Consider the following 13953-nt stretch of genomic DNA (forward strand, 5'->3'; position numbering starts at 1 on the left):
CTCAGCCCAACACCCTATTTGATTTATAGCTTACATTTGATCATCTTCAGCTTTGATGAGTCAGGTTTTCTGAAGTTATTCGACCACATTCATATCTGACTAATTTCCCACAAGGACCACATCGAAGCTAAACACAGCTGCAGACTTTTATTTGAACACAGTTGACATCGAGGGGTTTTATTTTTTTATCTCAGCACACATAAAAGAAAGAACTTGTGCATCCTGCTGAATAAGTATTTTAAGTATGGATATTAGGTATATATGCATCCCTCTACATGCCATTTTAATGTAAGGTGAAGCAAATCTGATATGAACCTAAACCTAATATAACAACAGTCCACATTCAGCTTGTATAAATGTTGCTTCATCATCAGAACTAACACAAATGGTCAAGGAGGGTGTAAATAAAAGTTACAGTAAAATAACTTAGGTTAGGTTACAGTCACAACTATGCTGCCCCTGACTTTATTCTATAAAATGCCTTGAGATGACTTTGTTTTGATTTGCACTATATAAATAAAAATGAATTGAATAATCACAATTAGATTGGTGCAAAAGTTTTCCCGCTCTTAAATTAATTGCAAATTAACTTTAATTAATGTGATTGCTTTCAGCTACACATTTGTTGTTTCCAGTATTTATTAGTGTGATTGATGAAATCTTTGTGTGCTGACAGCTAATGTACCATAATTGTTATGAATATTAATATAATTATTTGTTTTTAATGGAAAGTCTATAGGAGAAATGTTTAAACTGCAATATCTCAAAAACTACACGTGGTAGCATGATGAAACTTTGTGAAGTGCTTCACATGTTACGGCGTGGGCTCTATAGTGCCACCACCTGGCCAGTATTAAGCAGTCCTATAGACGTTTTTTCACATGCTACTACTCCTACATGCTGACAGCTAGAAACATGGTTCCAACTCTAACATGTTAAGTACAGTTAGGAGAGGTGAGCTATTAGTTTGTGTGATGACAGCTAATGTACAATACTTGTTATGAATAGTTGTATGAATTTTTTTTTTTTGCATGGCCTCCTACGGGAGCTATTTTCACACAGCTATATCTTGAAAAGTCTCCTTGCATATCACGTGATAGTGTTAGGACACTTTGTGTACAGCTGCCCCATGATGAAATGTGTCACATATTACGGTATGTGAACACCACCATGTGGCCAATTGTAGAACTCATTTTGTAATTTTTGTAACTTTTTCACTTCTATATCGTTCAATGCATTTAATCCTTCCACGCGCGACATTCGCGGAACTGCAACTTTTCCGATTTTTTTTTAAGCTAATCCAATGACTGACTTAAATTAAACCTTACACATATGTGTAGGACACTATCTTGAACATGCATGTGATGTGGCATTTCATTGAAAACTGTTGCATTCAACTGTATAATGATTAAATATGAATACTGAACAATACAAAAGGTATTTGGTCATAAAATCAGAGAATAAACTTTCAGAATAGCAGCAATACCTTTGCTGAAACGTCAGGGTGTTTTCCCTCTTTGTCACTAACTTGACCTTTTGGTGGAATTTCAGAAAAAAGTTTTTTAAAAATCTGCATTAATAAAATGTCACCAACAATAATGAACATACAAAATAAAACAACAAAACTATTTGGTCCAAGAAAACCAAACTGTGGTCACTAAATGTAGTAATTTAGGGCCGATCTTCTAAAATGTAGTTTTCAAATCATTGTAAACTGCCTGCATGGTACAAAAATGTACCACCTTCTGCCCAGAAACTTTATTACTGGCTAATAATACAATCAAATTCATCCATCCATCCATTATCTACACCAGCTCATTCTGTTTAGGGTCATGGGTGGGCTGGAGCCTATCTCAGCTGTCATTGGGCGAGAGGCTAGGTCCATTCTGAACAGGACTCCAGTCTGTCTTAGGGCCAACACAGACAGACAACTACTCACACTCACACTCACACCTACAGGCAATTTACTGTCACCAATTATTCTAACATGTGTATCACTCTGCTTTGTATCAAACAACAATAACATGAGCAGATACCAAATTGGAACGCAGATTTTTTTTTTAAAGTGTCAGTACTATCTCAAATCTGTCGAAAGAATAGAAAATATTTTAAAAAATAACAATCCATATGTTTTAATGTTGTGTTGCAGGTGAGAAGCCATACGAGTGCTCCAACTGTAAGAAGAGGTTTTCCCACTCTGGCTCCTACAGCTCCCACATCAGCAGCAAGAAATGCATCGGTCTGATCGCTGTCAACGGACGAGTACGCAATGGAAACAACAGCAAGCCTGGTTCTTCCCCCAACTCCACAACCTCATCGCCGGGAAGCCCTGCCCTCGCCCAGCTCCGACACAAACTCGAGAATGGGCAGAATGGGCGACTACTTGGCGCTCAAGACCCACAGGGTCACCTCAACATCAAGCCTGAGCCCATTGACTTCAATGATTTCCGACTGCTATTGGCCTCTCAGCCCGGGTTTGGGGGAACTGGGATTTATCTAAACGGCCATGGTGGAAGCCCCCTAGGCCTTCACAGCTCCTCCCAGAGCCCCCTTCAACACCTGGGAGGTATGGGGCTAGACATCCCCTTGATGGGCTTTACAGGACCTCTAGGAAACAACCTGAGTGAAGTGCAGAAGGTACTTCAGATTGTGGACAACACGGTGTACAGGCAGAAGATGGATGAGAACCCAGAAGAGGTCTCCAAGCTTAGGGCCTACATGAAGGAGCTGGGTGCTCAGATGGAGGAACAGAAGCTGGGTCAGGCTGACTTTCAGGTAGTGAGCTCAAGCAGCCCCACAAAGAGCATCATTGACTACACGCTGGAGAAAGTCAATGAGGCGAAGAGCCTGATCGATGACTCCAAGAGACAGATCAAAGTGAATGATGAAAAGCCAAACCCCTCAGTGGATCTAAGTGGCCAGAACCAATTCCTGCCATATTCCTGCCAGTACTGCAAGGAGACTTTCCCTGGGCCCATCCCGCTACACCAACATGAGCGCTACATGTGCAAAATGAATGAGGAGATCAAAGCGGTCCTGCAGCCAGCTGAGAGTAGTCCTGTCAGCCACAAGGGGGTCATGCCCTCTGAGCTTCCCAGCAATGAGGGTGCCAGTAGCCCCACCAACACTTTTAAATACCATATGTCAGTGCTTAAGACCTACTTTGCCATGAACACTGAGCCAAATTCTGAAGAACTACTTAAGATTTCAATAGCAGTAGGCCTTCCACAAGAGTTTGTCAAGGAGTGGTTTGCCCAGTGGAAGAGCCAAAACAACCACAGAGGCAGTATGAGAAAAAAGTCACCTTCTCATGAACATGGTGCACCGGACAGTTTGAGCCGGTCACCGAATTCACTTCATGCCATAGATTTACAAGGCACCATCACTAATGGTGATGCCTCCCACAGACTCACAAAAGCCAATCAGTTTACAGCCAGTAGGCAGACAACAGGGGACAAACCACTAGACCCCTTGGACCACTTAAGGAGCAACACTCCATCCCCCCTCAACCTTTCCTCTACTTCCTCCAAAAACTCTATGAGTAGCTCTTATACTCCAAACAGCCTAGCTTCTGAGGATGCCCATGGGGATATACCACTGGATCTGTCACTGCCCAAAGACATGGCACAGAAGCAGGTCTCTGTAGGAGAGAAGCGACTGAGACCTAATGGTTTTATCGTTGAGCACAATGGAGAGCTGCAAGGACAACAGCAGGGGTCTGGACCTTTAGACTTGGTCAACATCAAGAAGGAGATCCTGGGTTCTGAAAGTGGAGGAAAGTCTGTTTACAACCTAGAGAAAAGCCACAGTCCTCTCTTTGGCATTAATCACTTTGCTGGAGGACCTGTCTACACTTCCCTGCCACCTCACGGAGCCTTTCCTCCACCCACCTTTATGTCTCCTGCCCAGGCCACCATCCCAGGCCTCAGACCTTACCCAGGTCTCGATCCCATGAGCTTCCTCCCTCACATGGCCTACACCTTTGCCACCGGAGCAACAACATTTGCTGAAATGCAGCAGAGGAGAAAGTACCAGCAGAAAACAGGTTTCCAGGTAAGAATATTGAATAATATGGGCAAGTTAATGATGTACATTTTGCAAATGTTTGGAATAAAAATCTGTCTGTACTCCATGGCTGATGGTTGGACAAGCCTGATTTTTGCAGTTTAATGGTTCATAATTGTCAAAATAAACCAACATAGAGTTTTAGTAAGAGTTTATTGGTATAGCAGCTTTCATATATAAAATCACAAAGTGCTTTACAAAATGTAAAAAAGAGAAAATAATACAGACAATAAAACATTAAATATAAATTAAAACACAACTACAACAAAGATGCAACCATAAGAGCCAAGTCAGCTAAAAGCTCGTCTGAAGAAGAGTGTCTTCTGATTCTGAATCAGCAGAATTAGCCACACGCAGAGAGAGTGTTCCACAGCCTAGGAGCCTAGATTGGTAACCAGTGAAGAGAATATAAAACCAGTGTGATGTGGGATCTTCTACTCTTATTCCTGTTAAAAGCCTTGCTGCTGAGTTGTGAACAATCTGAAGACGATTTATAACACTTTTGTTACGACAAGTGAAGAGTGAATTACAATAATCCAAGCGAGTTGAGATTAAATCATGTATGATCATCTCTAAAAAATATCCGAGCTAGAGGTGTTATATACAATGAAAACAGCAAGGGACCTAAAACTGATCCCTGTGGTACTCCACATGGAAAAGGCATAGAGTCAAACATGATCTGGTTTATCGCAACAGAAAAAGTTCTATCAGTAAGATATGAAGAAAGTATAGAGCCAGACAAACCAATAACATTTTGGAGACAATTTAGCAAAATTTTATGGTCAACTATATCAAATGCTGAGGTTAGAACCATTAAAACCAACACTGTTTACTGGCCTCAGTCCACCGCCATCAGAATGTCACTTGACACTTTAAGGAGGGCTGTCTTTGATGAGGGCATTTTGCGGAAACCTGATTGAAACTTGTCCAAGATTTGATGATGATGATGCAGATAAGTGGAAAGTTGTTGGGCTATCACTTTTTCTAAAATTTTGGACATGAAAGGCAGTTTAGATATGGGCCTGTAGTTTATAGGGTCAGAAGCATTCAGGATTGGCTTTTTACGAATGGGATTCACTATAGCTTGTTTAAAAAAGGAGGGGACCGTGCCAGTAGAAAGAGACAAATTTATCATATTTACCAGACCAAGTGAATCAATAGCGTTTAATAGTGAAGTGGTTGGTACCGTGCCAACAGGGCTAGAAGAAGGTTTCATCTTTTTTGTCCCGAGGCTGACAGGGAAAAACAGTACCAAGTGTGGAGAGGAGAACCTCTAGTATAGGTGTGTGAGGAAGAAATATTGTCTCTAATTTCCTGTACTTTACTGTCAAAGAAATTCAAAAATCTGTTAGAGTCAGCTAATGAATATACAGACACTTGTGGAGCTGAGAGCGAGACAATATTTTTAATGGTATCAAACTGGAGTCGGGTCAGTGTTTGGTCAGGTTTGGTTCTTCCTCTTAACATTCAATGACTGTAGCACATACTGGATTCACCTCGATGACTTCTTTAAAAATAGAAAGCCAGCATAGACAGGAGGTCAGTCGAGTGCTCAGAGAAACTTTGAGCACAGATAAAACTATGACAGTCAGCCCCGTCCTTGTACTGAAAAAGATAGTGTGATATGACTGGAAGCTTAAGATTAGGAGTAGAACCCGCAGAGTTAATAAGGCTGATGATTTTTTCTGTGATCTATTCTGCCAGTGACTGATGTAGTTTGAATCAGTCAAATGTGACAGTAACATTTCTTTAGTTAACGTGTAGAAGTAGATTTAAGGCAGTCTATACCATGCCCGAACACGCTTGACCCCAGTTCATTTGACTATTGAAAGCATGGTTCATTGGACTTGGCCACAGTACTGTTATGCCCCTTGTCTAGGCGAACCTAGACATAACATGATGTGCCCCACCACTGCTTCCATTCCCAAGCAAAACCAGACCAAGTGTTGTAAACGGTAGCTACTTTATTTACTTCGGACGTGAGCAGTGCCCAAAACAACAAACAAAAACTCTAACACCATCCCTGTCTTACCTAAACAACCAAATGAATACAAAACAAATGACAGGGTGCCTAACCTGAACTCCTAACCCAAAACAGGTGAAAAGGTAGTAACAAAAAAAAGGGCTTCTCACTCCTACTGTGGCTACCTGTTGCTCAATATTGTACAGTGAGTTATATTTACAATTCTTTACAGAAATATCCAAATCCACAAAACAGAGTTCGCAGAGCTCCCTGGGAGTCCAGTTGGGAGTCGCGTGCAAAATACTGTGTTGGTTGGGAGCGGCAGAGGTGGACCAGCTAGGGCTGCTGTCATCTTGGTATATATCACTACTGTTATCGTAAAACAGAACTCCAAGTCTGTGATTATGAGAGGTAGCACTTCTTTACAAAACACAGAGTCTCATGGCAGGCATGTAAGCATGCTGGGATTGCTATAACCCAGTCTGAGTGCCACCCAGCAGGAGAGAGGGGAGGGGGGACAACGGTACTCGGGCAGGGAACAAGGTATCCCTGCCTAGTGTGACTACGCTCTTAGTCACCATAATCCTGAACTTCCTGAACAGATCCAACTATAACTAACGTTAACATTTCTTCATTTTAAATGGTCTTTTCAGAAACATCTTTGTCCTTCTTTTTTATAACTCTATATAGATTGTACATAAATTTAGTTCATAAACCTTGACAGAACGTTACTGAATGTAAGAAGCTTCTTGTTAACAGTTGAGCAGATTTAGTTTGAATCCACACATGCTGAAGGTTGATTGGGACAACTTTACTTTAAGACGTCTGACTTTCATATGAGCATTTTAATATTTTTATTTGTTGATGAAAAATTTTTCAAAACATTTTATCATAGTTCTTATTTTCAACGGTTACTTCAGTTTTTGTTATAAAAAGCCGGTCAATTAACAATTTTGTCCCAGTTTGTGCTGATAAAAGGTGAAAATCTTTCTCTGAGTTTAATTTGGTATCAAGAAAACTGTTTCACTTCAGTTCACTTAGTGTCTTTATCTGTCAACATTGTCCCTTCATTACCAAGCCTCCCCTTCCCATATGTCCCCCTCTTTTGTAAGTGTCCCCTGGATGAATGGGACTTACCCAGGTCGGGTTGCTAAGCTCTGTCCAGACTTGGGATCATGGAGGCGGGGGGGGGGGGGGGGGGGGGGGGGGGGGGTGGAGCAGAAGGTGTCTCTAATTGTAAAGGCGACAGGTGTGGGATTATGAGACGTGCTGAAACGATGTGTCTTTGTGTCCCAGGGGGAGCTGCTGGACGGGACGGCAGACTATCTGTCAGGCCTGGATGACCTGGCAGACAACGATCCGGTTCTCTCCAGGAAGAAGATTAAGAAGACTGAAAGTGGTATGTACGCGTGTGACTTGTGCGACAAAACATTCCAGAAGACCAGTTCCCTCCTAAGACACAAATATGAGCACACAGGTATATACATCACTTGGACACTTCTTTCTCACCCCACCCCGATGCTTTTTGCCCTCTCCTTTATAAATGATGTCCTCAGATTTTCATTTTCTCCCCTTGATTTTAGTCACGTAGCTCCCCGGCTTTTTCTTTTTCTCTTCCGTTATGTTCTGATGTTCTCTGTAATCCGTTAACATGTTCCTTTCTTTTCAGGAGGGGGTAGGGATCATTTCAAATGGAGAGGCTTACTTAATGTTGCTTATATCAGAAACATAAGCAACATTTTCATGCTGTGATGTTTGTATAGAAGTAAGAAGGTGAAGGTGTGTGCATGTTGGTGTTTGTCCAGAAATATTTCTTCTTCACTAGAAAAAAATTGTAAATGGGATTATGTCACAGCAGCTGATAGAAATGCGCCATAAAAACATTTAATGGACAATAACGCATAGTAATTATAACACTGTCCCACAAGCAGTAAGTCTGTCTAAACAGAGGTTTTTATTTTTTGGTTTTATTCTATTTTTATTCTAGATTTTAAACATCAGGATGAAACTTGGGAAAATGGAATATAAGCCATATCTTCCTTATGAATTTGTAGTTAGTCTGTAGGGTTTTTACAGACCTGCAGAGACATTCTGACCTGTCATCACACAGGTGTATTTGAGTTTACAACTGACATCTATTGTTTTAGAGAGAGATCAAGCTGACTTTGGGGACCTCAGAGTAAGCACCATACCAGGATGATCATGTGGTGTAATAAACATGTTAACAACATAGATTTAAGGTTTCTGTCAAAGGCTCTAATACACTTGTCTCTTCTGATCTGTCTGGGCACCACTAAAGCTGAAATCTGTTTTGTTTTCCTCTGACGTTTGGTATGAACATACCAAAGATTTTAAAGAGGACATATTGTGCTCAGATCAACATAAAACTGAGTTGTCATGAATGTTGATGAATAAAATAATCACACGTCAGATATATGTGATACGGTCCATCACAATGAATCCACACAAAATCTTTATGAGATATTTATCAAAATGAAAAAGTCTATTTTGTCCTTTGTAGGTCTGGTTTTTGCAGCATCATTTAAAAAACTGTTGTTCAGTCTTTAAAACCATTTGTATCTTTCACCCAGGTTCACTAGAAATCAGACTTCTTTTTTTGTCTGGATTTTTTGGTCCTCCTGCAGTTTAATCATTTTGCAGCATGTCTCCTTTATTCTGTCCATGAAACAAAACAACTGGTATGATCTACGTAAAGGAGCTTTAAATGTTAAACCTATGTTATGTTTTTGTTTTGTGTTTTTACATGGAGTATGGCAGGAACCACAAATGCTACCTGAGCACCATCTTTTTTAAAGCTTTGACCTGTTCTACCTTCATCTCTTTCATTCAGTTGCATCATCCCTCGTTCATGTCCATCCCCCCACTCAGAGCAGGGATTCTCCGTCTCTGTTATTTTTGCCACACCACTCGTGTGCTTGTGTGCGTTGCAGCAAAGTATGCCAGCTGTGGTGGATGTTACAGCCATTCCAGGTCTATTTGTGGCTACGATCTGCCTGCATGTGTGTTAGTGAGGACGTGTGCATTTATATGTGTGTTTATGTTGGCATGGTCATGGTGTTTTTGGTTCATGTGTGCGTGGGATGCATTTGGATGGCTTTCAGTCGGCCTGCTGGCAGCAGACTGGAGCATCCTGTTCAGTCAGATGGAAGAAATGTCTGCTCGTACGTGTCATAGTAAATCCACAACAGTGTGTTAGTGTGATTGTGTATTAGTGAGTTACTGTGTGTCAGGAGGGAGGGGGATCTGGTATTATTATCACTGACCACAGAGTTATTTCTAATTTTGACACACACAGTTACGTAACAAGACAAGACAGAGAAGGATTTTTGTACAGGTTAGATGTGTTGGTAATGTTAGAAAACTCGTCTCTCCTCAAACATGGTCCAGGTTCAACAGGAACCATTCACATGTATAGTCATTAAGGAACATCCTGATCACATTCACACTGGAGCTTTGGTAAAGGCACCATGGTGTTGATGAGGGAGGGGCAAGCACTATTTTTCACCTATCCCAACCAGATGCCAGGGTACGGTATTGAACCAGGATCTAACTTTACAGCTCTGTCTGTCTTTTTATTAGTCCAGCTATAATACTCCTGCTAGACACATGTATAAACGTAACCCAAAAAACCCACAAACCCAAACACATCAAAGCTTTTTTAGGGGGGTCTACACACAACAACTCTCCAGTCAGAGCCACAAAACAAGGTACAAGGTTCTATGAGAACAGTTAAAGCCATCCATTATCTGTAGGAGGAGTGAATACCATCAATCAAAAAGCTAAAAATGAAGAGACATGGATCCTTTAACAAGACAATGATCCAAAGCACAAAGAAAAGTCTACTCAGAATGGTTTAACCCTTAGGAGTCTGCATTTGTTTTTGAAAATGGTTGATTTTACAATTTGTACCACATCAAAAAATGTTTCCCATTAAACTAACCATGTGACTCAATCTCACTGGTGTGATTATTGAGTCCTAAGGGTTAAAAAGAATAAACTGAAGGTTTTTCTTTGACCTTCCCAATCTTCAGACTAAAACATCACTAAAATCCTGTGGATATATTTAAAGAAGGTTGTACATGGCAGGCAACCACCAATCTAGTAGACTTAGAACCATTGTTCCATGAAGAATAGGCTCAAATTAAAAAGGAAACAAATGCTGCTCAGAGGGAACCCAAAGAGACTAGAGGAGGTAATAAAGGCAAAGAGAGGACAAACGAAGCATTAGAGAACTTTTTATAAAGGGGGACACAAACTTTGCATAATTGTCATTATTTACCATAACCTGTATAAACCCGGTGATGGAACTTAACTAAGGGGGTGCAGTTTTTCACTTGGTTTTTCTGCAGAAATCAAATAATAACCAGTGTTTCCTATGTTCGCTCACTTTTTTGAAGCATGTTTCCTTTTTATCTCCTTTCTGTACTCTCTGTATAGTAAAGGCTTCCAGAGTGGAAACAAATGCAGACACGATGTTAGACCAACACTGCCTAACTGGGAATTCTCCAACAGACTAGAAGATCATCTTGATAAATTATAATCTATTATAATCTGTTATAATCTTTAACAAACCAGTGTCCTTCAGTTGTCTATAGAAATGAGAGAAAAACTGTTGTAGGTAGTGCTGTTCTCTACATATAGAGAAGGATCTTTTATAACACATGAAGCTCCCTGTAAACTTCCTGTTCAGTCCATTTCCCCTTCTGGAACAACAGGATCTGGTTTATACTGATCATGCACGTTGTTTGTACCTAATAATTTCTCCCTGTTCTTGTTCTGACTGCCCGTCTCTCCTGTGTGTTGTCTCTGCAGGGAAACGTCCTCACCAGTGTCAGATCTGTAAGAAGGCCTTCAAACACAAACACCACCTAATCGAACACTCGCGACTACACTCTGGAGAGAAGCCCTACCAGTGCGACAAGTGCGGCAAACGCTTCTCACACTCGGGCTCCTATTCGCAGCACATGAACCACCGCTACTCCTACTGCAAGAGAGAGGCAGAGGAGCGTGAGGCAGCTGAGAGGGAGGCACGGGACAAGGGAGGGGGAGGAGGGGTGGTCTTGGGAGGTCTGGAGCCCACCGAGCTGCTGATGAGGAGGGCCTACCTGCAGGGTCTAGGGCCAATCGAATATTCCAACCCCGGGGACCAGCAGGAGGGTGGGGGTACAATCCTAAAGGACAGCAGCGAGGGAGGAGGACAGGAGAAGAGGAGATTAGATAATAAGACGTACGAGGAGGTGACAGACAGAAAGGAGGCAAGTTTCAGGGAAGGAGAGGAGGCAGAGGAAGAGGAGGAACGTGACAGCAGGAGCCAGATGGAATTGACAAGGGACAAGGAGGATAAGGACGTGATGATGGAAGAAATTTCACATGAAAGAAAGACAGAAGCCAAGTCGGACCAGGGGGACTGATCCAGAAAATAAGAAAAAGCTTTGGAACATTGGACACATTGGTTCAATTCGGGATCTCCTGTTTAAAGGACTGTACAGAAGTTATCAGGGCGTCGGGGCAATCAGAGCTGGGGGGTTGTCAGCCTGGGGAAGGATCTATTGGAAAATTATTGGTTTATTGATTGCCAAAAAAAAGTCTAAACAGTGCAAATAGTTACTTTAAAAGGGCCATAAGTGTTTTTAACCTGATAACAGAAATATTACCTCTGTCAGGACATTACTCTTTCCAGTCTCCTCCTATTGGATTACAGGGAGTGACTGCACAGCCAAAATCCAAACTACAGAAACATCGAGCTGTGACCTCTAATGTGTCGGGTTTTGTCTGTGGGGTCTCTAAGAAGTCTTTAGTATAAAACCAATTCAAGTCATTCGTAGCTTGGGGCTATAAGCCTAACTGCCATAGTCCATATCCTGCATAGTCATTTACAGGGAACACACTTTTTCAGTCTGCATTAAAACATCAGAAAGTCTAAAATGTCCAAATTTTAGACTAGTACAAATTACTCAAATTATCTCAGAAAGGTTTTGGATGTGGAGCAAAAGCTAAAGTTCAGTGGAAATGGCCAAATACAAAGACCCAATTGTCCTTTAAGCTTTTATTGACTTTATCATTTGGAACAGAGCAGATCTGGAACCAGTCTAAGTTTTCAATATGCATTAATAAGCTAGAACTGAAACCTTTATTTGGATCAGTCATCCAGTCTGCCACCACTCAGGACCTCATGGTTTTCCCGTTAATAAATGGGACCAGTGTTGTTCACAAAGATATGTAAAGTATTCATGTTTACTATCCATGAGATCACAGTGAGAACCAGAGAAATCCATGGTCACATTACACATGTGATTATTCCCACGCCTGAGGGGGGTCACTTTTGTCTCTTCACTCCCAGATCATTGTCGTACAGCCTCTGACAGGAGCTCCAACACGATGTCTTAGACATCCATGTCATGAAGCTGGGTTGGATTGTTTAAAAATCCACATTATGCAAAAAAATTAAATAAAGGAAGTAATAATGATTATCACTATAATGAAATTGAAATAAAGTAAAGCTGTTTTTAATGTACAGTATTATAAAGGCCTAAAAGCTGTGTGGTGCTATAATATTTTTAACTTCCTGTGTCTCGTGCTCAAAATCCCACATCAGGAAATTGCACTCAAATCCCTGAATCACTACAAAATAAAAAAAATGATTAAAAAAAGAGGGGGAAAGCCTCAAACACTTTCTGTCAGTGTTGTTGTTGTACTTTTGTCTCCTTTTATTTACTGTGACTTTTGTTTTTTATCCTGTTTATTTTTGCCAACTAACCACACAATTTTGGGCCTCAGTTTTTTTTCTTTATGTGAAGGAACAATTAAACCTGTGTGATTTTAAAAATAAAATGTTGATGTAAGTCTTAAAAAAGGACAGGAAGAAGCGGAAAATGAAAGGGCTCAAAAAGATCAAAATAAAAAAGGAAAGAGCCTTTTTTTGTGTTTTTCTCCAGAGAAAGCCTTATTATATGCAAACCTTTTCACCTGTCTGCAAAGTGCCATCCCTGTACAGTGTACATCACCTGTGTCCTCTTGGCTCTGCTTCAGTATTAAAATAAATATTTCATCTTGTTTTGATTTGTCAGTATTAGCATAGATAGACAGAAGTTTGTTAGTTTACATATGTTTGTGCAATTGTGTTTTTTTTTGATCCACAACATTATTATTGTCAGTATTACTTTGTTTTTGTTGAATTTTCCAACACAATTTTTTTTGAGAATTTACCACTTTATTTATGTGACTCATTTTATATTTCCTAATTTTATTTATTTCATACTGTAGTGTACAGTATTATAGTTCCTCACAAATAGATATATTTTAGTAAGACTGATTTTGTCATTGAGTATTGGAGCAAAAAATATGAAGAGGGTCTGTGGTATTTGAAAATTTTCACTATATTTTCTTTTTGTTTTTTTTTTCTTTGAAACTACTGGAAATTCTAAATTTGGGGAACTTTTGATACAATGATTATTGTGAAAACACTGTATTTTTTAGACTTAAAATAATCCACTTTATTCATCCCACTGAAGAGGTGACGGAGGACTGATGATGATTGAAGGAATTCCTGAAATATCTGAAGTATTATTATTGAATTTTGAATTTCTCTTGCAAATGACCATGCTCGAATAAATGTAGCCAAATTAAATTTTAATAAAGCTGTGTTATTCTTCTTATAAGGCTTTCTCATTTAGCATTGCTGCTGCTGCTAGTGCTCAAAAAGGTTGCAACTTAATTTACTTTGTCCGATGTTTCAGGCTGAACAAAAAACCTTTTTTCTCTTTGTAATGCTAATAAACAGCATTGGATAGATGCTAATGTAAGCGTTTGAAAGCTGACACACTACCTCAGTATGTTACTGCTACTGTCTTATTACTCCTACTCCCTGACTTCCTTTCATGAGTTTGAAAAGCATCTCTACAGAT

General features: G+C 40.3%; 1 protein-coding gene across 3 annotated transcripts in view; it reads left to right on the forward strand.

The window, feature by feature from the left end:
• zeb2a (zinc finger E-box binding homeobox 2a) overlaps positions 1 to 13707 on the forward strand; it is a 51599-nt gene extending 37892 nt beyond the window's left edge. For 2 of the 3 annotated variants that reach the window (XM_067515404.1, XM_067515403.1), the window contains exons 8-10: positions 2150 to 4053; positions 7325 to 7505; positions 10862 to 13707. In XM_067515404.1, the coding sequence (XP_067371505.1) occupies positions 2150 to 4053; positions 7325 to 7505; positions 10862 to 11460 (2684 nt within the window). In that variant the 3' untranslated portion in view covers positions 11461 to 13707. The remainder of the gene's footprint in view (positions 1 to 2149; positions 4054 to 7324; positions 7506 to 10861) is intronic. The other variant, XM_067515405.1, reaches the window with a different exon arrangement.
• Positions 13708 to 13953: the final 246 nt, after the last annotated feature.

Source organism: Channa argus, chromosome 9 (assembly GCF_033026475.1).
Source record: "Channa argus isolate prfri chromosome 9, Channa argus male v1.0, whole genome shotgun sequence".
Lineage (NCBI taxonomy): Eukaryota > Metazoa > Chordata > Actinopteri > Anabantiformes > Channidae > Channa > Channa argus.